This window comes from Drosophila guanche, unplaced genomic scaffold, assembly GCF_900245975.1.
Source record: "Drosophila guanche unplaced genomic scaffold, DGUA_6, whole genome shotgun sequence".
Taxonomy (NCBI): domain Eukaryota; kingdom Metazoa; phylum Arthropoda; class Insecta; order Diptera; family Drosophilidae; genus Drosophila; species Drosophila guanche.
In genome coordinates, this window is record NW_022995743.1 from 7,753,084 (window position 1) to 7,777,180 (window position 24,097).

At 47.9% G+C, this 24,097-nt stretch overlaps 8 protein-coding genes across 11 annotated transcripts; 3 read left to right on the forward strand and 5 right to left on the reverse strand.

Annotated features, from left to right (window-relative positions):
• Positions 1-6: 6 nt before the first annotated feature.
• Positions 7-2,437, reverse strand: LOC117590810 (augmin complex subunit dgt5). Its single transcript, XM_034283780.1, has 5 exons — positions 2,283-2,437; positions 1,950-2,227; positions 686-1,892; positions 439-626; positions 7-352 (listed from the first exon to the last, which is right to left on the reverse strand). The coding sequence occupies exons 1-5, from the start codon at positions 2,375-2,377 to the stop codon at positions 96-98; spliced, it is 2,025 nt and encodes a 674-aa protein (XP_034139671.1). The 5' UTR covers positions 2,378-2,437; the 3' UTR covers positions 7-95.
• Positions 2,438-2,622: 185 nt separating this feature from the next.
• LOC117580281 (general odorant-binding protein 66) lies at positions 2,623-3,750 on the reverse strand. The gene is made up of 3 exons (XM_034266755.1): positions 3,319-3,750; positions 3,142-3,255; positions 2,623-3,078 (listed from the first exon to the last, which is right to left on the reverse strand). The coding sequence occupies exons 1-3, from the start codon at positions 3,424-3,426 to the stop codon at positions 2,737-2,739; spliced, it is 564 nt and encodes a 187-aa protein (XP_034122646.1). The 5' UTR covers positions 3,427-3,750; the 3' UTR covers positions 2,623-2,736.
• Positions 3,751-4,158: 408 nt separating this feature from the next.
• Positions 4,159-6,317, forward strand: LOC117584596 (CWF19-like protein 1 homolog). Its single transcript, XM_034273589.1, has 8 exons — positions 4,159-4,224; positions 4,295-4,461; positions 4,526-4,857; positions 4,919-5,236; positions 5,292-5,388; positions 5,445-5,773; positions 5,835-5,992; positions 6,048-6,317. Exons 1-8 carry the CDS (start codon positions 4,205-4,207, stop codon positions 6,187-6,189), a joined length of 1,563 nt encoding a protein of 520 aa, XP_034129480.1. The 5' UTR covers positions 4,159-4,204; the 3' UTR covers positions 6,190-6,317.
• On the reverse strand, positions 6,210-8,183 carry LOC117584598 (farnesyl pyrophosphate synthase). Its single transcript, XM_034273604.1, has 6 exons — positions 7,919-8,183; positions 7,578-7,672; positions 7,296-7,507; positions 6,872-7,233; positions 6,584-6,810; positions 6,210-6,518 (listed from the first exon to the last, which is right to left on the reverse strand). Exons 1-6 carry the CDS (start codon positions 8,098-8,100, stop codon positions 6,337-6,339), a joined length of 1,260 nt encoding a protein of 419 aa, XP_034129495.1. The 5' UTR covers positions 8,101-8,183; the 3' UTR covers positions 6,210-6,336.
• A 268-nt stretch (positions 8,184-8,451) lies between these two features.
• On the forward strand, positions 8,452-10,369 carry LOC117578497 (putative uncharacterized protein DDB_G0286901). The gene is made up of 2 exons (XM_034264034.1): positions 8,452-8,691; positions 8,761-10,369. The coding sequence occupies exons 1-2, from the start codon at positions 8,541-8,543 to the stop codon at positions 10,110-10,112; spliced, it is 1,503 nt and encodes a 500-aa protein (XP_034119925.1). The 5' UTR covers positions 8,452-8,540; the 3' UTR covers positions 10,113-10,369.
• A 462-nt stretch (positions 10,370-10,831) lies between these two features.
• LOC117578496 lies at positions 10,832-19,049 on the reverse strand. Of its 4 annotated transcripts, none has more exons than XM_034264031.1 (19): positions 18,953-19,049; positions 17,984-18,185; positions 17,576-17,923; positions 17,094-17,508; positions 16,898-17,040; positions 16,544-16,730; positions 16,061-16,173; positions 15,705-15,980; positions 15,463-15,642; positions 14,584-15,336; positions 14,019-14,475; positions 13,750-13,931; positions 13,510-13,688; positions 13,308-13,447; positions 12,564-13,239; positions 12,328-12,497; positions 12,016-12,273; positions 11,812-11,937; positions 10,832-11,229 (listed from the first exon to the last, which is right to left on the reverse strand). In XM_034264031.1, exons 2-19 carry the CDS (start codon positions 18,057-18,059, stop codon positions 11,175-11,177), a joined length of 4,734 nt encoding a protein of 1,577 aa, XP_034119922.1. In that variant the 5' UTR covers positions 18,060-18,185; positions 18,953-19,049; the 3' UTR covers positions 10,832-11,174. The 4 variants fall into 4 exon arrangements, with proteins under 4 accessions (XP_034119922.1, XP_034119921.1, XP_034119924.1 ...); XM_034264030.1 differs by having other exon boundaries at positions 15,463-15,645; XM_034264033.1 differs by lacking the exon at positions 14,584-15,336 and having other exon boundaries at positions 18,953-19,046.
• Positions 11,371-11,723, forward strand: LOC117578503. Its single transcript, XM_034264038.1, has 2 exons — positions 11,371-11,480; positions 11,537-11,723. Exons 1-2 carry the CDS (start codon positions 11,420-11,422, stop codon positions 11,668-11,670), a joined length of 195 nt encoding a protein of 64 aa, XP_034119929.1. The 5' UTR covers positions 11,371-11,419; the 3' UTR covers positions 11,671-11,723.
• Positions 19,050-20,618: 1,569 nt separating the features above from the next.
• On the reverse strand, positions 20,619-22,146 carry LOC117578498 (odorant receptor 47b). Its single transcript, XM_034264035.1, has 6 exons — positions 22,013-22,146; positions 21,783-21,951; positions 21,207-21,727; positions 20,943-21,150; positions 20,729-20,887; positions 20,619-20,669 (listed from the first exon to the last, which is right to left on the reverse strand). The coding sequence occupies exons 1-6, from the start codon at positions 22,144-22,146 to the stop codon at positions 20,619-20,621; spliced, it is 1,242 nt and encodes a 413-aa protein (XP_034119926.1).
• Between the last annotated feature and the right edge of the window lie 1,951 nt (positions 22,147-24,097).

Here is a 24,097-nt window from a genome sequence, read left to right on the forward strand (position 1 = left end):
ATTTGGATTTGATTTGTATTTATATTTTCCCTTTCAGGGATATTCTCTTAAACCTAATATGAGCCAGAATTCTAACAATTGCCTCAATTGATTGCTTATTTGGCACCACCCATGGTGGCCATGCGATAATATAGATTGAACTCCGACTCGTAGTCGGAAAAGGTGCCATTGCTGAAGAGCTTTGTGGGCGGCACGTAGCGTTGCAGCGGATTTTCGAGGATGAAGTGATAGATGCGCTCAGCCTTCTGCAACATAAGATTGGACTTCACGCCGATGGCCATTAGGCTGTCCAGCTTTTGTTCGATTTCCTCGTGCTGGCGACGTGACTTCAGCTTCAAATCGTGCGGATCCACTGGTGGAGTAGAAGGAGAGATGGCCGGGTCAGACACGGAAATGAGACATAATGACTACTCGGAAGGGTCGAGCATGCGAGCTTACCAATTAACGGCTGCAAACTCAATTTCAAGTCAGACGTGTGTGCGGCAATTGCTGACGCCCACAAAATGCGTTTACGGACTTCCTGCAAGGCCCCGAAGGGTGTCAGCAGATGGCCCGGCACCAGTTGAACGGTGGAGGCCAGCTCCTGGGCTTCAACGATGAGCGGATTGGCCGACAGCAAATGGGCGCTACCAGATTGAAAAATATTGAATATTGAATGGGTTCAGTTTGAGTTGCATTGACATACCAGGATTGGGGTATGACGCTTAGTTTTATCAGCGGCATTTCGGCGAACATGTTTAGTTCGAGCAGGTGGCAGGGCACGAATTTGCCGGCTCCAGATGTGTGAGTTGATGCCGAGCCTGCTGCACCCGGCACCAGAGTGCAGTTGGCAATGCTGGTGTTGCAATCAAATTCAAGCTTGGTGCTAGAGAAAACAGTGTCGTTGGCCATGTAGAAGCTCTCCGAGCCCAGCAACGACATGTTGTTAACCTTAAGCTTGGTGCTGATCAACTGAGATTTGGCATTCTGGTTCTGGGTGGCTGCATGCATGTCATCCAGCAAGTTCTTCATCATGTTCCTCGAGTAGAGGATCTTCTCCTTTATCTGCGAGAGCTGGCCCATATCTTCCTGTATGCGATGGATGGAGGTGCTAATGTCGTTGTATACTTTCTTCACGGAGCCCAAAAGTAGGTCGTGATCTTCCAGCTGCTTGCCGCCCGCCTTCAACTCGAGGCGAAGTTGCTCAATTTGCTCGACGAGGTATTCGTTGCGAGCCATATTGAAAGTGCGCATGGTAAACTGCACAAGAAAGTCGCTAATGAGCTCGTCGGTGCTGTCCTCGTCGGCACTGCTAAGCGGATTGAAGCTGTTCACCTTATTTTGCAGTTCGTCAACAAATGGAGTGTACTCCTTGCAGAAACGGGCTTCCAGCTTGACCAACTCCTTATCAGCAGAAAGGTACTTGGCCGCCAGTCCCAGCATTTCCGCCTTAGTCTTCAGTAGTTTGACCTCGTAGTTGGTCAGCAGGGGCTTGGCTTTTGGGGTGCTTCCCTTATTAGCCGTGCTTAGCTGCGTTATGTACTGCAACTGTTCCTCCTTGATCTTCATTATTACATTGAAAAGTGGTGCATTCGGAGTTTTAGCAAAGATGCTGCGCATCTCGTTCCAAAGCCGCTCCTTGGCCTTTGTCAATACGTGGGCATTATTGGTCTCGTCATTGCAGACCCCGTAAAATGCATCTAGCTCCTTGAGGGCCTGTTCCACCACATTGAAGGCTTGCTTTTCGCTGGCATTCTCTGAGCTTAACTTCACTGGTGTCGTGGCCAAGATTTGAGCCTTGTTCCTCAGCTCCAGCTCATAAGATTTGTTCATAGACTCCAGTTTTAACTCCAGCATATTGCATTTTGACTCCAGAAGATCTCTCTTGTTCTTGGCCCTGATAGTTTGTATGTCTGTGAATAAGGTAGGGATATTAGAAGATGTTATTTTGCATTCTACGGTTTGCTCACTTTTTGATTTGATGCTGCCGGCAAGTTTTTCATACTCATGTCTGGCCTCCTTCAGAGTTTGCTCTGCCGTCTCCTTCTTCTTCGTCAGCTCCTTCATTTGTTGCAGCATTTGAAGCTGTGGTGGCAGAAAGCTGCGCGATGCTAGGGGCACTACCTTGCCCTTATGACGCGCCACCTGGGCGATGAGAAGATTTGCCCTTACCTCCTCCACCTCCTCACGCGGTCGAATACGTCTCTGCAGTTGATCAAAAAGCTGGTGGGAGCCCGACTTGAAGATGCTACGATATAAGAATCATAATTCGCCCAGCGTTTATCATATCTCTTCGAACTTACTTTCTGAGATCTTCATCAGCTGGAATGACACTGGGCGGACAGCCAAGACTTGTGGCCCACGCTTTAAATGCTTCAATTTTCTCAGAATGTGACATTTTAAAAAGATTTTGATCTATTTGCAAGATTTTAATGTGAATGCGCGCCCATAAACAACTAGGAACGGTGTGACCGCGGAGCTATGGATAAAACATACCGTCTGACCCAACAAAATATACCAAAATATACCGATTTTGATATTCTGTTTAGTGAAATTAAGTAAATTTAAAATAAGCGCAAATGCCATGTTAAAATATTCTGAAAAGTATATAATGAACACAAATGGCCACCTGGGGACCCGGTGTGATCATCAGAAATATATTTGATCGATAAGTCTGCCATCGATATCGATGAGTAAGTGGACAATTCAAACAAGTTTTCTATTTACAATTAAATTAACTATTTGCACGACAGGTGTCTAAGCCCCCAAGCCACATTGGGTAACATAAGTCTTGGCTAAATCACAATCCGCATTCTGCGTCCATCGATGTTCGGGGCAATTCTTAAAGTACTCCATGTATGTGCAACCGAGAACAATCGCCGAGAAGGGACTGCATTTGTGTTGTGGCTGTGTCTGCTGAATGGCTGCCAGACGACGTTGGGATTGTGGCTCACATTTTGTGAACGCTGCCGTCATCGCCTCCACATAGGCGGTGTCATTGGAAAACTTTGCCGAGAGATTACTGCGGATGTTGTCCAGGTGCAGCTTCTGTGGATCTTTAATGTACTGTGACGTTGTAAGGATGCACTCTGCCAGACACTAGTTTGGAAGATTCACTTTATATCTCTGTAGTTGAGTATTTGGGGGGCTGTTGTTACTCACTGTGGAACTTTCCAGCGAAGGCATGCCCGTCTTTACCCCTTCCCCTATAATCCGCTGCACGCATTTCTCTGCGATCTGATCGCGACCGCCGTCCCTGCAGCAGAGTGATGGATCCTATGAACAGGAAAGACTTCAACACCGGCCCTGTTATGGATCGTTTTCAATAGACACACTTACCACAAGTCGCGGTGGCCTTTGACAGTCGATTGTCTGGGCAAGCACACCTGGAGTGCTCAAACCCGCAGCGAGCACAACAGAAACTATCAAAATGTGACTTGATGACATAGCTGTGGTTAACCGAATGATTGAATTGGAGACAAACGGTCCATTTTATATGTCCCACGCAGCTTGGCATCCTCTAATGGAACGTAGAGACCGATCCACTTATTTGTGCCAGCCACGCATGACCAGAAAACCCAGCAAAGGTTCATTGTTGCAATCGAATGCTGTTTGGGGCCAATGTCACATATAATTCCATATTTTGGGCCATTGACACTGCACTAAGGTTAAAGTTTAGTTGAATAAAAATATAGAGCACTGATCGGGCAATTAAACAGCAATTGCCAAATATTTTTATGGGAAATCCACAAATCTCTGGGCCCAGCCATGACAGCGAAAATTATGGTGTAGATGCCTGCATAAAATAAATATATATTACATAACCATTCTCTAATAGTATTGTTTATTGTTTATTCTTTTATGGGTAGTTTTAAATTTACCCAATAGTTCGCTCAAATGGCGCTTTTGTTCGCAGCTAGTTGGCAGTACTCTTATGCGAACCACTCGCTCCAGAGTGTTAACAGTGTATTTACCTTTTTAATCTTATTGTGTAATCAATCCAATAAATATAAGTTATGAAAACTACCCAATCGTGTGTACAATTGATTGATAATTCAAACAAAATTATTGGATTAGCGCTGAGAGAACTAGCTTGCAGGTAATCTCAATCAGAATATCAAAATCGAGGAAAATTATTTAGAAGTGTCGGTATATTTGCGGCAAATTTTGAAAAAGAGAAGGTATATTTCGGTATTTTTTTAAGATCATGCGGTAGAACGAACCAATGGACGCGGGCACCAAAATGTAAGAATTAAATATAATAAACTTGATATTAGCAGCTAAACTAATTAATGCAATGTTTTCACATTCATAGATTAGTTGTGGGCGACGTGCGGGGACGCTTCAAACAGTTATTCCAGCGCGTGGAACAGGTCAACAAAAAGGCGGGACCCTTTGAGATACTCTGTTGCGTCGGAGACTTTTTTGGCGACGATAAACAAAACGAGGAGCTGATTGCCTACAAAAATGGGTTCAAGCATAGTAAGTAGATAGTAAAGTTTACTGACAATTAAAATATATTTGTATATACATTCTCAACCTGCAGTCACAGTGCCCACTTACATACTCGGCCCGAACCAGAAGGAGCATGGAAAGCATTTTGAGAATCTGTCTGATGGCGAAATCTGCACAAACCTCACGTACCTCGGTAAACGAGGGGTGTACACGCTTACCAGTGGCGTTAAAATAGCATATCTAAGTGGTGTGGAGTCAGCTGGTGCTGCAGATTTAGCTAAATCCAACCACGAGTTCACTAAATCGGACGTATTTGCTGTCAGAAATTCGTGTCTGGTGTCGAAGAACTGCTCCACCGAGTACAGAGGAGTGGACGTACTTCTCACTTCGCAATGGCCATATGGGATGCAGGAGAATGAAAATGTACGTGCCCATTGGGGAGTCTGTGGATCTGCATGAGTTAAAAATCAATTTTATATTCCAGGCAACAGCATCCAAATTGATAGCGTTCCTCTGTCGGGAGGTCAAGCCACGCTATCATTTTTGCGCCATAAACGGAAACTACTTTGAGTGTCCGCCCTTTCGTATGCCTAAGGACGAGACAACACAGTTTGAGCTCTGTACCCGATTTATATCTTTGGCTGATGTTGGAAACGTTGAAAAGGCAAAATATATATACGCGCTCACCCTGAAACCGGTCGATAAATCTCGATTGCTCGACCTGGTTCAGAAGACAACCAATGAAATTCCATGCCCCTTTGCTGGCCTTGATTTGGCCGGAGCCGTCGACAAGAATGACACAGTAGGTAGCCCCCGTCTTGCGTTAAACAATTTCACTATAAACCAAAACATTGCAGTCGGAAAACCGCCAGTACTTTTATGATATGGAAACCAAGAAATCAAAAGGGCAACGCGGCTATGGAAAGAAACGGCGTATGCAGGAACTGGACCAGGGTACGCAAATATATAGTAGCTCGTATTATCGTAAATCACATGTAACACAATTCCAGAGAAATGCTGGTTCTGCTTATCATCACCCGATGTGGAAAAGCATCTCATTATTACTGTCGGAGAACGTTTCTATCTGGCCCTGGCCAAGGGTCCGATTAACAGACACCATGTAATGATATTGTCCACAAAGCATCTGCCCTGTGCAGCCCAACTAAGCACTGAGGATTGGGAGGAGCTGGATAAATTTAAAAACGCCCTGCGAAAGTACTTCAAAACCATCGGTCAAGTAGTTTGCTTCACCGAACGCCATTACAAGTCGTTCCACCTACAGATCAATGTTCTCGGCATTGAGGAAGGTTATGCATGGAAGATCAAGCATAGCTTTGAGGTATGCAAGTCTATTCAGATCCCTAAACGAATTCTTCTAATTATTTGTTCAAATTATTTAGGACAAAGCGGAGGAATTTAATCTTCAATTTGAAACACTGCCGCCCCTAGATTCTCCGAAAATGTTGCCAGAAATTGGACCCTATTTTCTGACCGAACTTCCTGACGACAGCACTCTAATTACGCGGCAGATGAATCATTTCCCCCTGCATTTCGCTAGGTGCGTTAAAAATTAGTGTCTATGGCAATTCTTGTTTAATTCCTCTACTTTGCAGGGACGTTTTCTGTTCCGAGAATCTTCTTAATTGTGACGAAAAAGTCAACTGGAAGGAATGCCTTCTCGATAAAGACGAAGAGACGACTTATGTGTCAGATTTCCGCAAGGGCTTTGCCCCATTTGACTTCACAATAACCTAAATGTGTATATTACAAAAATGTAGGTATAAGAAAGTTATAATTTTGGTTGTAGTTGCTTAAACCATCCAGACGCATCCCTTGTGTAAATTCTAAAGCTATAATTTAAGTATAAACATTCTCGTCTCAAATATGATGGATCTGAATTGCTTAGGAGTCTCGCTGGTAGATTTTGTTGAGGATTTGCAGGAAAGTTTGGTGGGGAACGCCACGCGATGTTTGTTGTATGTGTGTTTTAATCATGTTGTACGACTCCTCCTCGAATGTGGCAAAAGTAGTGGGTAAGCCGAGTTCCTTGTAAAGTTCCTTAATCCGCTCCACCTTGACTGGATCTGCATTGAAAAGTTACAATTATTACCCACCGATTGCACTGTCTAAACAGTTCCGATCGTCTCACCTTCGTTTCCATAGCAATCGACCATGATTTTCTTTTGCTCGGCATTGGCTCTCTGCATGGCCACCACGGCTAGCCAGGAGCATTTGTTGTCCTGTATGTCGGTGCCAATTTTGCCAGTCACCTCCGGATTGCCGAAACAGTCAAGAAAATCGTCTTGCACTTGGAAAAAGTGACCCATTTCCAAGAGAATGGTCTTTGATTGGCGGAAGGCTTCAGCGTCCTTATATCTACAAGATGGAATGAGTTAGTACATAGAAGATCTGAACAATCACCTTATAAACTACGCACCCAGCCAAGTGTAAAGCAACAGCAAAGGGCAGATAGAATGAATAGTAAGCGGTTTTGTTGTCCACAATCGATTTGTAGCTGTCCATAGTGAACTCGGAAACACTTCGATTAGAGTTGAGCTGATCTAATGACTGGCCACAAGTTGTAATGTAGGTAATCTCATGGAAGAGCTCCATGAGTGCTACATAGCAGTCCAGGTGGCTGAAATGCATCTTCAGTATGGCATACATGGCATTCTCAATCATTAGAGCATCATTGATGGCCGTCAAGCCAACGTTCTCAACTTTGTGCCAGCACGGCTGGCCGCGTCGTGTTGTGCTGTTGTCCATCACGTCGTCAGAGATTATGAAGAAGCTCTGGAGCTGCAGGGATAATGCGAATCTGTTTAGGTTGGGCATCCTTAGCAAATACGATCAATACTTACCATCTCCACACACCAACCCAGATACTGGGCTAGCTTAATATTCTCTGGAGTCAAATCTTCGGCTGCCACCAGATTCTTGTAGGTGAGCACCGTGAGTATTCCGCGATTCTTTTTGCCCCGCGGCACATTGTATTGCAGCACCTTAGCAAACCATTTGGCGGCATCATTGCAATTATAGGACTTCGTCACGGTAGTGATGTCACGCACAAGATCTGAAAGAAACGCATTAGAATAAACATTAGAACTGTTATGCTAATTGGACGAAACAAAGGCGGAGCTCACCGGGAAACACAGCCATAAAGTCGCGACTTTCATCTTTTGACACTGTGACTCGAGCCGCAATTGGAACAGAGTGATTTTGAAGCGTTGATAATGTTCTGGGGAGAAAACAAAACTCAAACAATAGAATGCAATACACACACACACACACACACACGTGTGAATACATAAGTGGAGTGGATCTCTGGCCTACGTGACTCCGTTAGTACTCGCACGAACAACTTTCTCTCTCATCCACCACGCCCACCTACACCTCCACGGGTTCAGCAAGTGCACGAATGCCCTCCAAAGGCAATGTAAACAAACAAACAGACAAAGTTCAAGTGCAGAAACCGGTAGATTACCTGCTGGTCTTTTTCAGCTTCTGCTCGTTGACAAGTTCCGTGGACAGGCCGCCAATCGTTTCCATGGATTTGATAATAGGCTCCGAGTTGACTTCGTCGCTGGTGGATATAAGACGTTGAAGACGCAGCGGATTTGAGAACATCCGCTGCTGGGGAAGAAGCCGACGAGCTAATTTAAACATTTTTATTCACAATATTCTCAATAGAAATCTCTCTGGTTAACGACAGCTTCCTTCCCTACCCTTGCTCAAAATTTAACTTCTAACGTTACCAACTACTGGACATGAACCATCAGTGATGCTCGTCAGTGCTGCCATTTTAGCTACTTTTGTGCAAGATCTAGCATTTTTTTCTGATATGCGCTTTGATATAAGCGAATAGTTAAAGGTGGGATGCCTCATGTGCTTCAAATTAGTTTTTATTGGATATTTGTTTAAATGTAATTATAGTATATTAATTTTAGTTTATTTACCTTAGGCTAAAGTAGTTTTTGAATCTAGCTTGTAGTACTCTAAGTTTGCGAGCACTGTTCAGTGCTGCAAAGCGCTCGGGTACAGTTTGGGAAATGGCCTGACGCACACGGAAAGCGAAGAATCGCAAATAAAATAATAAAGGTGCGAAAATGATGGACGAACAGTTAATTGATGAAGTGGCCCATCACGGGGTAATATACAACAGGCAGAAGTACTACCTAAACGGCAGCACCAACGGTGGAAAGTATGAGACCAAGGATGACGCTTGGCAGCTGATTGCCATAAAGCTGCGAACGGATGGTGAGAGGCAGACTCGACTTGTTACAGTCTTTTATATTTTATGGTAAATACAAATCTTGTTCCTTGCAGTGGACACGTGCAAGAAGCGCTGGAAGTATCTACGAGAGCGTTACGTATCGCAGCGAAAGCAGGGCGATACTCCAGTCTACGAGCACCTGTCTCGACCCTACCTGGAAAAGATGAAGTTCCTGGACCAACACATTCAGCCACGGAAATCCTATCGCAATGTTCCGAGCTTCCTGACATCTCCACAGTCGGCGAACAGCTCCAGCTACAATGAATACATGGTGGATAGATCAAACAGTTCCACCAAAAACATGTCCCAGTTCAACAGCTCGGGTCAAAACCATAACTACCATCAGCCTGATCAGCAACACGCCATGAATGCACTGAGCACCGTTGCCTCCTCAGCACTGGAAAGCGTTAATCCGGTGAAGATCGAGGCTGATCAGGCATTCAGAGAGTTTGCTGCGGCTGTGGCTTCCCAGCAGCTCCAGCAAATATCCCAGTCGCAGATGGAGCAGCAGGCGGCTGCCGTGGCCGCTGTCATGGCCGACTCCTCGCAGGGCTACCAGGAGCAGTTTCGAGACAGTTCAGTGGCAATACCTGGCCCCCAAAACGGTGGAGGTAGCCTTCCCTCAACGTCTTCTTCGATGAAATCGCCGCTGTCCTCGCCGTTGCAGGGTGTTGGTACTGGCGCCCAGCAGCAGCAGCAGCAATCTCAGCAACAGTCGCCGGCATCTGCACAGCAGCTTCCGGTTGTACATTCCTCATCTAGTGCTGCGGGCAGCTCCAACATGCAGATGCACGGCCATGTCTACAATCCCAAGGGAAATGACGATTTGGACTCGTCAACATCCAGCAACTTCCACTTAAAGAAACCCCGCGTGCAGCTCAACGGCAGTGCTCACAGCCAAATGTCTAGCAATGGCGGAAATGGCCCCCACTTTATCATTGACTCCGATGAGGATTCCGATGACAACAGTCATGACCTGATGGAGCCCCAGACCATGATGCATCACGGCAACCATTACAGCAACTCTATGTGCATGCAACGCACCAATGGGCATGGCAACGGCAATGCAAATGGCAATGGGAATCAGAGTAATTCCAACACTGGACACAACAGCAACAATGGCCAACAGCAGCAGCAGCAGCAACAACATCAACAGCACCAGAACATGTTTCCATCGAATACGGACTTTCTGTTGCAGCTTTATCAACAGTTGCCCCATCAGGGCAACTCATCACATCCCTCGAACTTTGGCAAGTTTCAGGCCCCACAAAGTCTTCCGGGCGTGCAGCGACTGTCAGAGCACCTTCTGGGCGAGCTGGTCACAACCGAGCTGCTTAAGATGAACAAGGAGCGCAAGAAGAGTGCTCAGAAGAGAATCCTGGAGATACTATTCTTCGACGATTAGTCAGACCAGCCGCATATCTGTATTTGTAAATAGTCTAATCTATAATTTATATTATCAGGTAAGAGTGTTGGAGCTCATAATATTGTTATGGGCTGGTCTGCATCCCACCAAGAAGGCATTTGCAAAGCTGTCCACTCGAACACTTTGCATCTGTACTAGTCATGACCAGCTCCAGGAGGCCCCATGTCCTTCCCATGGGTATTATATAGGATCTATCCCGTATCTGCATTAATTTATGTTCGTATATCTAAGTATAAGAGGAAGGATTTAATTTATTCTTAAATGCTTATTATTATTAAACTGTGTACGAAATATTCATATTTCCAATTTTAATTGTAAGATTTGAGATCTGCATTTACCATAGAGTTGATTGTCCACTTCCTGATGCTCTCTATCTCTGCCTGCGGGTTCGCGCTCTGGCATCTGTCCCGCTGTTTGATTTATTTGCCGGCCTCTGACCGATCCTGATTCTGCTTCTGCTCTTTTGATTGCGGGAAAACCTCATGCTGGGCCGGCCAGAGATGATATCTTGTAGCCCATTGGCTACTGTCCGCAACTGCAGCTTGGCCCGCTCGTTAACCCAAAGCGAGAAGTTGCAAAGCCGCTTAATGTTGCCACTGGCTAGCATCCTGATGTTCGGGCCCTGATTAATTGCTGCTTCTGCATTCCTTTGGCGGAGTAAATTCGAGAAAATATTGCACAAACCGACTCGTATATGGATAGGTTTTGGTTTTTATTGCATTTAATATGTATATCTTAACTTGTATAGCGAATAATTGTTTATTTGTGTTGCGGTTGTCTGTTGTTAGCCTTAGATAAACTATGTTTAATAGCATACGTTCATAAGAAGAATGTTTGATATTGTATTGTAGAGCTCTTGCGCAGTTCTTAGGCTAGTTGCTGGATCCAAGAATGTTCGAGGATCCCCGACGCATTTGGCTAGCGTTTATAATTTGAGTGTTCATATTTTTGATTGTTGGATTAAGTGAAGTTTTAAAACTGTTAGCTTATTTACAACTAATCACAAGAGGACGATCCAACGTCAGATATTCTTGTGCACTTTTAGACCTCCTGATTGTCTTCGGACTCCGCCACCATGGTCAGACTTCTCAGCGATCTGTGAAATGGAAATGCAATGGCAAACAAGCAAACTTTAATCAGCAATTTAAAATAATTTAAAGCAATTTAGTGTTCGTAAAAGAGTGAGAGTTGCGCACAAGATTCGATGCTCTGATAGGGCTTATCGCAGACCAGACCCCAGTTTGACTTTAGTCTTGATTTGTCCCTCAATATAAGCGCACGTCAGCATGAAGTACTTGCGGCTCTTTGTCTTTCTGTTGTTAGTCGGGTTAGCCAGTGCCCAAAACTGTGAGTCACTCCTTTTGGGAGGGAAGTGAATGAGAGTTAATGTTTTGTCTGTTAAGTTTTAGGCGATTTGCCCACAATACCCAACGTGTGCCACCTGCAGGGCGACTGGTGCTCCACCAGGTGCCAGATAGCAGGCGGACGGGATGGCATTTGCAATCCGGGCGGACTCTGCACTTGCCGTCCCTTGTGATTGTGTGATTGTAGTGAAACGTCGAAATAAAAGATGCCAAGATCATGAAAATATTTACAATTGCGAATGCTGAATGCAGTGCTTGCTGGATGTTCGATTCTGGGTTTCCTAGGGATGGGATTGATGTGGATGCAAACTTGCCTGGAGCGTTCGAAGAGCGAGGGATCGGTGTAGATCGGCTCACTGGGATCCTCGAACTGGTGACTGCCCTGCCCCGCGGAACGCATGGGATTTATAACTGGCAGCTGGCACATGCGCGCCAAGTTGCTGTAAAGACATTAAACACTTCATAAGTGGACCGGTTTGGGGTGGCCGACAGACCGGCAGGCAGATAGTGATCCTCACCCCGTGGCAAAAGTCTTGTGTAATGAGCCGCCGAACATGGACATGTTGGTGCGAAAGGCGTTTGAGGCCCGATTCGATGCGCTCTGATTGGCTCCGCCCCCAGCTCCACCACCACCACCACCTCCAGTCATGTTGGGCATGTGTCCGATCTCTGTGAAGCGCTCGTGTGTGCGTATGGAAGAGTGGGAGTGGCCCAGCGAATGGATCGGGGAGTTGCGGTCAACCAGTCGGTTCTTCGAGATGGACTTCCAGTAACGTCTGAGGGAATATCATAATTGAGTCATCATAAATTTCAATGCTTTCTGATCTCACCTGTAGCCCAGGCCGGCAACCATCGTGATGCTGAAGAGAAGGATCATCAGCAGAATGATGGCCGTGATCAGGCCATGGTACTCTGCTGGTGTCATGCAAACCGTCTCCACGGGGGCCACAAGTTTGCGGGGATAGGACTCTTTTTCGATCTCCTCGCGCGTCTCAAACACCTACAAGGGATCAATCAATCAATCAGCCACTGGCATTCAGTCTCCTGCTCTCCTCCCCATGCTCACTTCAATCATTTCGCGCACTTGTTCCGGTTCCTCGTTCTCCTTGGATTTCTCTCCCGACTGCGTGTCATTTAGTTGGCCCTGCCCCAGGGTGGCGCTTACCGTGGTGCTGTTCACAACGATCACATCCTCCGAGCTGGCGGCATCCAGCGGCTTGATTCCTTCCAAAGCCAGAGCCTGAGCTCCGTCCTCAGTTACAGTTTCGAGTTCAGCCATGTCGGTGGCGTTCAGGGACCGTCTGCGGCGCCCAAACGAGGGCTCCTGTCGACCCGCCGGCCCTGGGCAGTATGCCGGCTGACAACCCTCCCGACAGGATCGGACTGTCGCTTCGAAGACCAAGAAGTTCGATTCGGGTATTTTAAAGGCATTGAAACGAGCCTCCAGGGTGTCGCCATCGCGCAGTTTGTCCAGCTCCGGAAAGACGAAGGGATCCACCGGGCAGCCAAAGCGGTCTATGAGCTGTATGCTGCGACCCGAGTACGGGTCCCTGGCCACCACATTCGTGGCAAAAATATCCGTCACATGATTGTAACCATCTTGGGCCTCCAGCCGGAATGTCAGAGGATCCCCCACAGCTATGGTGGTGGTCGGTCTGCCCTGGTACAGAATGCTGAGTCGAACCTTGGAGCTTAGCGTATTCTCGGCTGGCAGGTACTCTATGGGAATAGGACTGCCGGAACTGCACAGAGGGATCGTATCAATACAGGGGAAAACCAGGAAATTGTCAAGTTAGAAATGATATCTTACCCTGCTCCAATGTAGCCGGAGCTAACAACAGCTTCACCAGGCCCCCTGAAGATGCATGTGAGATTGTAGCGCTTGTCACGGCTAGTTTGAACGTTGTCCGAGAACTGGACCACCACGATGTTGGTTAGAGTGTCGCCGTACTAGAAGACAAGATCAGTGATCATTGATCTGTGTGCTGATCACTGAACAGTGTGTGACTCACGCGTTGAGTGCCGCAATCGGGATAGCCTTGGGGACCACTGATTCTCAGGACGTTGACGGTGCCCCCATTGCCACGGAAGAAGCAGCGATCGTAGAAGCCGTAGGTGTAGATCCGTCCCAAGAATCCCTCTGGCGTACGTATAGTAAACTCCATGCCCTCCTCGTTGCAAGTCTGCGTCACTGTGGGGTAATTTATTCATACATTTTGGGATGTTCATGCAATTAAATATTAATCTCGTACCATCCATGCATTCGCCATCGCTGCGTCCGATGCTGCGCTCATAGAAATCATAGTTGGAGGCGTCAAAGGTGCCCGGATCGTGAATGTCCAGCTCCCGCGAGTCTCTGTCGCTCAGCTCGCAATTGGAGGACTCCCTATCGCGATCGCGATCGCGATCCTCATAGCTGGAGGCGGCTGTGTCTCTGCAAATTGAATTCGCGTTCGGTTATTTGTAGCCGCTCTTGTATCATCTATCTGCCATGTATCTTTCGCTACACCCAAACACGTACCTGTAGTTGAAGCTGCGACACACAAAGTCGCGGCTCTCGATGCACTCCCGCTCGCACTGTATCAGGCTGGGCACGACCAGTGTGCGACGTACATAGTGGCGGCGCATCTTGTGCCTGGCGGCTATCTGCTTAAAGTTGTCGCTCTCCTCGCAACGGGTTATCGGTGGCCGTGGCGGTCCCGAGCCAATGCCCACGCCCACACCTACATGAGCAGCACCACCTCCATAAGCTGTTGGTGGGTGGGACAGACCGATGCCGGGCAACGGAATGGGACGATCATCTAGGCCTCCACCACCTCCATACGGACGATTAAAGGGCGTGTCATAGCGTCCGTAGGGGCCACCCACAGGAGGTCGACGTCCCGGTGGTCCATCATACTCCCGATCGTAGGGCCCATACCTGTCGCCATAGCGCTCCTCATAGTCGTAGTCGTAGATGGGAGGCGGCCGATCCAATCCTAAATGAAGAGTCTCTGTATCAGTGCTACTCTTTGCTGGGCTGTGCTGCTCTCCTCCTGGGTTAATGAGGTCTTTGGGCTGGTAGTTGGTTAGTCCCGTGTACTTACCCGGACGTCTGCCTAGATCGCTGGGTCCCAGCCGATTGCCGTACTTGTAGATGTCCATGGGATAGCGATCGTTACCTACCGGGAATCGGTTCGGAGTCGAGGCGTACTTGCTGGCACTGCCCGTGGGTGCAATGGGTGCTGGTGGATAGCGCTTTGCTGACTCCGGCTCAGGGCGCCTGGCACTGTGCACAATATCATCGTATCGGCCCGGTGGTCCTCGGGAGTCCGGCGCGTATGGATACCTTGCCGGGTCCATGGAAGAGGGCCGATATCGTCTGTCCGGGAATATGCTGTCTGGGGCATCGCGTCCAGTGTAGCCACCGATGGGATCTCGCTCCCTGTTTGGCGGTGGGTAGCGCGGGGGATAGCGACTGTCGTATCTGTTGTCTCCGTAGCGGCTACCGCCATAGCCGTAGGGCCTAAAGGGCGCATCGTCATCCGTGGGATAGGGCCTTGTGTGTGGCAGATCGCTGGGCAGAGTGTTGTCATTGATGCCCGGATACGGCAGCGGACGGAAGGGCAACCTATCCCGATCCCTCTCTCTCTCCCTGTCCGGATAGCGCCGGTCTCCATATCTATCCGCATAACGATCCGGAGGCGGAAACCGATCAGCTAACCGATCACGATCCCTTTCCCGATCGCCAGGATAACGCTCTCGGTCGCGGTCCCGATCGCCGGGATAGCGCTCTCGATCCCTATCGCGATCTCGATCGCGGTCACCACTGGCACCCACTGGCACAGCTGGGTACCGATCTGATGTGGAGTTACGTTAGGTTAGTAAATTAGTTGTCAGTAAGGCGAGGTGATGTCAATTCTTTGTTTTAGGTGTCATTATTAGGTTTTTAGAATGCCATTTGGCCATGAGGGAAGGTCACTTACCATAATCATCGGGATAGCGATCGTAGGGTCGAGCATAACCCATGCCATCACCTCCGCTGGGGTAGCGGGAACCTCCGCCTGCACCCTGTCCATAGCGACCAGGTGGATAACGATCTCGATCTCGCTCTCGATCAGCGCCAAGGCCAGCACCAGCACCAGCACCTCCATACGGATATCGATCTGCTAAAGTAATAATCATAGTAAATCAGCTGAAACCACTAACTATTAGGAGATATCTGTACCATATTCATTGGCAGCAAAGTCTGGATAGCGATCGTATGGTCGGCCATAGTCAATGCCCTCGCCTGCAGGCAAACGGGAACCGCCTGCCCCAGTCCCAACCGCCACGCCATGGGATCCGCCTCCAACGGCAGTTGAACCACCTGACCCGTAGCGATCGTCGTGCTTATTAGGCTGTCTCCAGTTGCTGCCCGACTGATCTCCAGGTCGCTTGCCATCAGCGCCGCTGCCACCGTGGCCAGCATCGCCTTCGGCGCCGCCGCCGCCCACGACATTCACTGGAAGATAGACAGGAGGAGAAGAAGCCAGAGCCAAAGATTACTAGCCAGTCTATTAGCACCTCCTCGTAGCCACTTACACATTAGATTCTCGTAGTAATCATAATCAGCATCGTATATAATGCGCATGCCGTCCTTTTGATTGTACCGACTGAGGCGACAAGTACGAAAACGATCGCTATACACCGCAGACCTGCAATTTTGCGTGGAAATGGGTGAGTGAGGCAGCCAACGAGCGGGAATGGGAGATGGGTACGTGGGTTAGTAAGGCAGAAGACGATGGCAAAAGCAACAGTAAAATAAAACAACTAAGGCTAAGACTAACTACTCTAGCCGAGAACTCCGACTATAAGATGCCTTGCCTTGGACTTGAGACAGAAACCTGATTGTTCTGCAGATACTTTTGATAATGATGGGAAAAGAGAGATGAAATATCTATGCTGTTCTGCCAGTTACATAAACCTACAACTCTTATAGCTAAGGTAACCCTTCTGATGGAAGAGTAGAGGGTAAAAGCAAGAAATGTGCAACGGTTAAGGCCATGACAACGGCATGAGACGCACCTGCATTGGAAGCTCGTCTGGCGAAGACACTCGTCCAGGCACTCGCTCAGAGAACGGCCGGTGATCTCTGAGTGAAACTCGCCGCCGAGACGAGAGTTGCGGTAACGCTGGAATGCTGTATCTGGCCGACGGCCGCTCGAGAAGAGGTGCGAGGTGACGGAGTTATCTGGATAATCGTTGGCTCGTTCTGCAACGGGAATACAACATACAACATAGACATTGAAATGGAAATGGATGTGGATGTGGATGTGGATGTGCTCCACCACTCCAGCACTATAATCTTGTTGTCGCCGTTGTCGTTGGCTCCAAATGAGCCACGGCTGGAGTGGAGTCCAGTGCACGGGAGCCACTTACGATTATCGAGGCACACAAGATCATAGAAATGATGTGTTGGACTCGAGCTGATGCTAATGTCATCCTTCTGCGAGATGGAGTCCTCCTCGGAGAGAATGCATTGCTTGCTCTGATCGTCGAACTCCACGGAGCGGCAAAAGTATCTGCAATGGGTGTTATTAGCCAAATGGAGATATTAGGCCAGGCTGGAACATACTTTTCCGCACGCAGGCACATCGTCTGGCACTCCTCCAGCGTCATATTGTTGAAGATGTCCACCTCGAAGGGGCCACCCAGCCGCTTGTTCTCCTCCTTGACGAACACGGCCAGGCCATCGCAGCGCCTCTCGGCATTCAGGCAGGTGTTCTCCAGGTAGTCCGAGTTGGGATCATCCTCCATCAATTCGGGATGGGTGCGTCGTGTGAATCTGCTGAGCGTGCAGGAGCGCATGGTGGAGTCAAAGTTTGCCGATCGGCAGACGAAGGAGAACTCGTTGAGGCACTTGTCCTCGCAGTCCGACCGATTGGCGGCCGTGATCTCCTTGATGTCGCTTATGGGCAGCTTTAGCTTCTTCCTCGGATGCCGCTCGAACACGTACCGCCGACTGGGACACTCCCGCTCCGGTCGACTGGCTGGATACGTTACGAACGGGATTCATTATAAGCTACAATTCCAGCCACAACCATTCGGCCCACTCACATGTCAGACAAATCTCGTTGAAGTGGACGCTGTTGGGCACCAGCATCAAGCTGCCAATGCCCTCGGGTCCTGCCTGCTCGGAGGTGAGATAGCACAGCGACTCCTCGTACTCGGAGTTGCCGCCAAAGGAGGTGATCCGACTGCCCGGTTGGAAGTCGAAGCTGGTGCAGGTTCTCACCATATTGTTCGTGCCCGTCCGGTCGCGCAAGCACAGATCCTGGCACTTCTCCAGCACCCTAAAGGGCGGAGCCGTGTCCCGCACCACGTCGTCATCGTAGCCCTGAAGCTGCTGATTGGGCAGGCGCTCGTACAGCACGCGCCCCAGTCCATTCTTGCAGGTGGTTTGGCCTGCCAAGGAGAGAGAGATCATCTCAGACAAGTCTCACGAAGAATCTCTTCCGCACTCACCTTGGATTGCTGTTAGGCTGAGACAGACCAGGAGGGTCAGCGTCAGCAGCGTATGCATTCCCAGTTTGGGTCTCATTCTATGGTCGATTTTATATCGATATCGATCTGTGTGGTCTGTGGGGGCTCCTAGCTGGATCGCGGCATTATTGGCCTCGAACTGTGGGGTCTCGTCTCGTTTCTGCTGCTGCTTCGGGTTTTCCACCTACAAATTGCAAACAGAACCAAAACTCGTGGTGGTTAGTCGCGCTGCTTTATCCGACATCATCTAATTAGTTCATTGGCTGACAAAATGACACGAAATATGCGACCTCAATAAGCAGAAATTCCCCTCCCAGACCGAACCAGAAAAGTGTTGGGGGGAAAATCCCGTGAACAGTGGCAGTGGAGTTAAACAAAATTTGTGTCTGCAGCCATAATGTGCACCATGCGTAACGTGAATTTGGATCATTAAACTAAAATCTAACCAAGCTACGTGTCGCTCGACTCATATCGATCCAAAACTCCGGATGTCGCTTCCGGCTTATTGTCCACAATTCTATTTATGCTCTCCCCAGAACACACACAATGCCTGAGTGAGGGATACTCTATTTTGTTTTTTGGAAAAGCATTAGCCATTGACCTCAGAGCGGTGGCTGTACTCCGACTGAAGAGAGAGCCAAGCGTTGAATGTTTTACTAAATTCTTTTCAAGCTTTAGTGAAATTCTTCAAGGGAGATGATCGCATGAGCTACGGATGCAACAACGTAGAAGGACACAGCACTTTGAAGACACATAATGAGCGTTATCCTTGCATATACTTGGATCCAATTTGGTTCTCTTGTAGGGATAGTCCAACCAAAAATTCTAACTTAAATCACTAGAGTCCGTGGCACGTGGTTCCACTTAACACTTTACTTAGTTTCAGTTCAAGTTCGAATTTGAGATCCTTAGATCTAAATATCCTTGTTGAGGTTCAAGCACTTAACTAACCAAGTAAATCAATCAAACACCTTGCGAGTATATAGATTGTTTGTGAATACCCTTCAAATGAGCAAGGATAATGCCACTGCAATTATATCAATTGAAATTAACTGGCGGCTAATGATTATATTTGTTTGGTATGTGGACCAGACCCGACCGATCGTTAGAATATGGCGCGACAAACTGAATTCTGAAATTGAAGTCCGCATTGGATCGGTGGTTGGACCATTACGATTACCATTACCATTACCATTGCCAGTGCTGGGGCAGAGTTCTGGCCATTGCGATTACCATTAGCGGGGGCAGCAGTCGTGGCAGCAACTTCATGGCAACAATAGTCAGAAAGGGGAATTAATTAGATGTGGAGACGGCAACAAAGAACCAAATGAACAATGTTCTAAACGCTTCACCCCCCCCATACATACTCGTACTCGTACTACACACATTTGTATGTTGGGGGATTGCCATTCAAATGTTAATCAGTGCGGCGAACAGACGAGACCAGACCAGACCAGACCAGACCAGAACAGAACAGATCGGAGTTGACAAAAGCCACCCAACCTCTCTATATCCACTAACTCCAACCCGAATTGGGTGTGTTGGATCCCCATGCCATGCCCCATGGTTTGAGGCAGCTCAGCCTCTCCGTTCTGCCCGAATGACACTTTGGCCGTTGAACGTTTCATGGACATGGGCGACTTTCCCAACTCTGAAGGGCATGCAAAAGCAAAAGCAACAGCAACAGCAGCAGCAGCAGCAGCAGCAGAGTCTGCTCTGCTCTGAGCTGCCTCCATGTCCAGCTAAACGATCACCGCTCTTCATTTTCATTGTGCCGCGATGGGTCAGCACATGACAATACGTGTCACGTCTGAATAAGTTCGAGGCTGGCTGCAGCTAACAGCCAGAGACACTCAGCAGCATCTCCTCCTACTCGACAGGTGCACCTGTCGCCGCTGGGTGTGCGTAGGCCGCCCCCATTGTTGCCACCGAGTGTCATTGGGCGCGGCAGCAGCCAAACGAGCCATGCAAATGCAAATGTCACTCCGGTGCCCCGAACTTTTATTTTCACAAACCACTTGCACATATGGTCAGCCTCTACATGGAACCCAAGCAGCAAGACAAGAATGGGTTCTACCCACAAACTCGAAAATTATACTGAAGGATGAGCTGAGCTGCATCCTCTTGTATCTCAGAAGTCAGAAATCAGTCAGAGGGTCTTACTAAAGTAGATCGAGCGATTGTTACACCTGTCATGGATATGCCGTGATATATTCTGATAAGTGTCTCGATGGGTGGTTGGATCGTTCATTGAACCCAGCTCGGAATTCGCGTGACTGCTCGGGTGCCCCATTAGATCATCAGTATCATTAAGAACAATGTATAATGTCATATAAATTCATGTTCAATTCAGACTCTGTTCTGCTTCTGTTTATTCACAATTTTTGAAGCGTATAGCAAAATATTATCATCCAAAATGATGGCCAAAACGAACCGAACCCCAACTAACCATAGAAGAGTTCAATCAACTTGAGTCACTTGAGTTCCTGTGAACAAATGTTGCTGAATTGTATTTAAGAATGAGCTTTGGTTTCATAGGGAAAGCGCAACAGTTCCTAGAGAGAAAACAATAACCTTAGAAACTAATTTAACAAATTAATTTTCAGATGTTCATCCACTACATGGACTCGCGCAGCACGGCGAGTAGTGTATAGCATTGCTTGAGCACCTGAAAAGAGGGGAAATGTAATAGGAAAAGTAATTAGATTTTCCTTAGATTCTCCTTACAATCATGTAGGTTCCCAGAGTGTAGGGCATAAACGGCTCGGCCACAAAGACTAATGGTTTTTGGGCGCGCAGAATGATAAAGCCGAGATCCCGCTGAATTTGCACAGACTTGGTGTGCCAGTCGGAGATTGCGAACACCTCCTGAGCGATCTCCGTGGACTGAAAGTGAATGTGACAATGACAATGCATCCCAAGAAGATGGCAGAAGACATACCAGATGGAGAACGTAGCTTCCGGCTGTGCACCAAGAGGACAACTGCAGGAACACGATCATAGTAAAGATTACGAATTTCAAGGCCATCCTGGGATCAGTTTTAGCGGCTACCATTGTCTCGAAGGTGGTTATCGAGATCATTGCAAAACTGGCCATCATTTGGGCAATGAACGGGGCGTAGAACGCACGATTGACCTTGTCCACCAAGCTACAAATATAGATGGGGATTCGATTAGCGGAAGAACCAACCACTCAACCACTCACTTGATGATGTGCTGGTGGTAGCGAATCACCCGACGGAACTCAATGTGGAATTGATAGTCGCTAAGGGACTTGAGATCGCCCAACTTTCGGAGCTCAATGCCGAGTAGCTTGAGATTGAGTGCTGTTTGGATGACCGTGCAAAAGCCTACCATCTCTACATGCAGAATGGTGAACAAGTTGTGGTGGGAGCTGAGGCTTAGCCACACATAGACCACCCAGTGCGCCCACGGATGGAGGTCGTGTCGATGCCAGTCGAAGGGCATGAGCACGTGGTACGGCAGTCGTCCCTCGCCAAACAGCGGCTGCAAGCAAATGGCAATGCTGAACATATGCACGAGTACAAAATAGATGATGTTTATGTAAGACTCTATGATGTACACATAGCTCTGGCATTCCAGAATCTCATCGTCATCGTGGTTCGGACGGACCACTTCGTCGTAGTAGGCAAAGTCCCTTATGATCTCGTCAATATCGTTGGCGTGCTCATGAACGAAATATGATTTGGTCCAGATCAGAGCCACCTAAAGGACATTGAATGTTGACATTTATTAAGTAGAGTCTCTGGATTACCTTTACCCCAATTAGCCACACTAGGTCGTCACCCATGTCGATGATATTCGTGGACTCGTGCACAGCACAGGCCATGGCCGTGAACATCAGCGCCTGGTTGCACAGAAAAAACCAGTTCAACGGTCGGTACATGGGCTTGGAGGTCATCTTCTTGTTGGGATAATGACAGATCGCACTGCAAGGATATTTCAAATGTTAAATGAACATAGAGATGGACTTCAATCGGCTGGACATACACCAGGTAGGCGCGTTGGGTGTGCAGGACAAGGCGCGGGATTCGGTCAGGCCTCTTGCGTCCGTGCACAGACCGGTACTCGCCCCAGTGGTCGCGAATCAGGCGAAGATTTGATTTATAGTCGAGGTCTGCCATTGGATCTAAACTGTACGCCAGCCTGTCGGCCAGGTCCTTTTTATAGTACGAACCACGGCAGGGATCTAATTACAATGTTAATGTGGAAACGTTTTGTGGGCAACGCCCACGAAGTAAATAAACAGAAAAAACATCTGTGGGAAACCGCACTGCCATGAGCTACGAGGATGTGATGGGCCCATTGGTCACTCTCTATGTGCTAAGCTCAGCTCAAAAATCTAATATAAAAGCAAAAAAAAACAGCGAAAGCGTAGATTTGAGTGCAATCAACTTGCGTTGAGTAATTAGCTTCCTGTGGATTCACACTTGCAGTGTACAGATTTGCATAAACGTAACGTTGATAATGATTTATGACTTAATCGGGAAAGAGCGCCAACAAGCCCGCAGGCTGCCGGGGGACATCTATAACGAGAATTGAACACACAACATAAATCCAGTTCGACCGCCGTCGCGGTCTTTATTCAAATTTCTCCAGCACACTAGTGGGATGAAACTAGGTACTAGTTCTGGCAACGAGTTTGCTGCCACTCGGGTGTCGTGTCTGGAACGGACAACTTAACATCCGTTTTAAACGGTAATTCCACTGCTGTGGCATGGCATGGCATGGCATGGTGCTCCGTGTTCCTCGATTCAGCATTTAGCAAGGCCATTGGAATCAATCTAGGATTACCCATGACGAGCCAACCCAACCACTTGTGGGCTATTGACTCCCATTCCATTCCAGATAAGCATTGGCACAAGCCTCCTTTCTTAATAGTCGTACTCATAATAAAGTGTTTTCTATTGCAACCAACCAGCGCACTGGCACTGGCCAGCTTAACCATATAATCGGCCCATAATGGCAGAGCCATTATAACAAATTGATATCAATTTAGTTACAATATATGCGCAAGTTGCGTCGATGACTCGCCATTGAACTCTGTGCGGGATCCAAGTGCTGGGAGCGATTGCAGCAGCGATGCACCACATGCACATGCACATGGAGAGGCAGAGGCAGAGGCAGAGGCATGTCTACACACAGCCGTTGAATTCTGATGGGGCAAGAGCGGCCACAGAGGTAACAGTATAGACCAGTATTCCGAGTTGCCAAAGCGCCGTTTGATGCTCTAATTTATACAGCATACTGATGAGTTGACCGCTGTTCTGGAATTGTTCTCCTACGGGTTTGGATTCGAGTTCGGCCGCGGGTTCGCTTCAGTTTGGTTTTGCTACGCTTTGGTCACGAAAAAAGTGGCTCCATCACGGAGCACACCTGACCAGACGCACACAGCCAGAGGAAACCTGCACACAAATGGAAATATTTGTAGCGGTTAGCAGTTAATTGAAATGCATTTGGCTTGTTTGCTGTCAATCACAGGGACTAAGATGGACGGATAGGCCTTGCAACGGAACTGTTACCGAGGAACGAAGCCTGAAGGCCGAAGCCAGAAACCAGAAGCCTGAAGGGTAATAAAGCCATTGTTCAGGATGCACGCAACGCCATCGCCACTTTGCCATTGATCCCATGAGCAGAGTTATTCCTTCACACGCCATGGGATGCCTTGATAATGATTCTATCCAAATCATAACGAAATATTTATTCAATAATCGTAAACACGAAGGTTGAAATAGTTTCACAGAGTCCATGGCCCCAGCATTTCGTGTGGCAAAAATGCCTAATGTCAAGTAGGTAAAGGAGTGGAGGTACTTGCATCCTCCATTAACCGTTTTGGTGCATCGAGGAGATTTTCATGTTCATTTGCAGAAGCAATTGGTACTCGTAATAAGTGCCCGACGACCGCAGACGTGGAAACAAGAACACATTTTTCAATCGTTATTTATGAATACAATTGCAAGTTTGTTCAGGCTGCAGCACCGTTCCGCTACAAGCGTATCAATAACTAGCCAGATTACAATACACCAGCGAACGGGATGGGACAGAGGACAGAGGACAGAGGACAGTGCAATCCTG

Bases quoted from the DNA above. Each gene is read 5' to 3' on its own strand.
- LOC117590810 (XM_034283780.1), bottom strand. From the start codon at position 2,377: ATGTCACATTCTGAGAAAATTGAAGCATTTAAAGCGTGGGCCACAAGT. The intron at 627-685 runs GTATGTCAATGC...TCAATCTGGTAG, and splicing joins AGCGTCATACCCCAATCCTG to CGCCCATTTGCTGTCGGCCA. The intron at 353-438 runs GTAAGCTCGCAT...CTACTCCACCAG, and splicing joins GAGTTTGCAGCCGTTAATTG to TGGATCCGCACGATTTGAAG.
- LOC117580281 (XM_034266755.1), bottom strand. From the start codon at position 3,426: ATGTCATCAAGTCACATTTTGATAGTTTCTGTTGTGCTCGCTGCGGGT. The intron at 3,256-3,318 runs GTAAGTGTGTCT...TCCTGTTCATAG, and splicing joins AAAGGCCACCGCGACTTGTG to GATCCATCACTCTGCTGCAG. The intron at 3,079-3,141 runs GTGAGTAACAAC...CTTCCAAACTAG, and splicing joins CTTCGCTGGAAAGTTCCACA to TGTCTGGCAGAGTGCATCCT.
- LOC117584596 (XM_034273589.1), top strand. From the start codon at position 4,205: ATGGACGCGGGCACCAAAAT. The intron at 5,389-5,444 runs GTACGCAAATAT...ACACAATTCCAG, and splicing joins TATGCAGGAACTGGACCAGG to AGAAATGCTGGTTCTGCTTA. The intron at 5,993-6,047 runs GTGCGTTAAAAA...TCTACTTTGCAG, and splicing joins TTCCCCCTGCATTTCGCTAG to GGACGTTTTCTGTTCCGAGA.
- LOC117584598 (XM_034273604.1), bottom strand. From the start codon at position 8,100: ATGTTTAAATTAGCTCGTCGGCTTCTTCCCCAGCAGCGGATGTTCTCA. The intron at 7,508-7,577 runs GTGAGCTCCGCC...CGTTTCTTTCAG, and splicing joins CTTTATGGCTGTGTTTCCCG to ATCTTGTGCGTGACATCACT. The intron at 6,519-6,583 runs GTGAGACGATCG...TTTTCAATGCAG, and splicing joins CGATTGCTATGGAAACGAAG to ATCCAGTCAAGGTGGAGCGG.
- LOC117578497 (XM_034264034.1), top strand. From the start codon at position 8,541: ATGATGGACGAACAGTTAATTGATGAAGTGGCCCATCACGGGGTAATA. The intron at 8,692-8,760 runs GTGAGAGGCAGA...TGTTCCTTGCAG, and splicing joins CATAAAGCTGCGAACGGATG to TGGACACGTGCAAGAAGCGC.
- LOC117578503 (XM_034264038.1), top strand. From the start codon at position 11,420: ATGAAGTACTTGCGGCTCTTTGTCTTTCTGTTGTTAGTCGGGTTAGCC. The intron at 11,481-11,536 runs GTGAGTCACTCC...TTGTCTGTTAAG, and splicing joins GTTAGCCAGTGCCCAAAACT to TTTTAGGCGATTTGCCCACA.
- LOC117578496 (XM_034264030.1), bottom strand. From the start codon at position 18,059: ATGAGACCCAAACTGGGAATGCATACGCTGCTGACGCTGACCCTCCTG. The intron at 16,731-16,897 runs GTAAGTGGCTCC...TTCCCGTTGCAG, and splicing joins TCTTGTGTGCCTCGATAATC to AACGAGCCAACGATTATCCA. The intron at 13,932-14,018 runs GTACGTGTTTGG...TTCAATTTGCAG, and splicing joins TGTCGCAGCTTCAACTACAG to AGACACAGCCGCCTCCAGCT.
- LOC117578498 (XM_034264035.1), bottom strand. From the start codon at position 22,146: ATGGCAGACCTCGACTATAAATCAAATCTTCGCCTGATTCGCGACCAC. The intron at 21,151-21,206 runs GTGAGTGGTTGA...CTATATTTGTAG, and splicing joins TACCACCAGCACATCATCAA to CTTGGTGGACAAGGTCAATC. The intron at 20,888-20,942 runs GTATGTCTTCTG...ATTCACTTTCAG, and splicing joins GAAGCTACGTTCTCCATCTG to TCCACGGAGATCGCTCAGGA.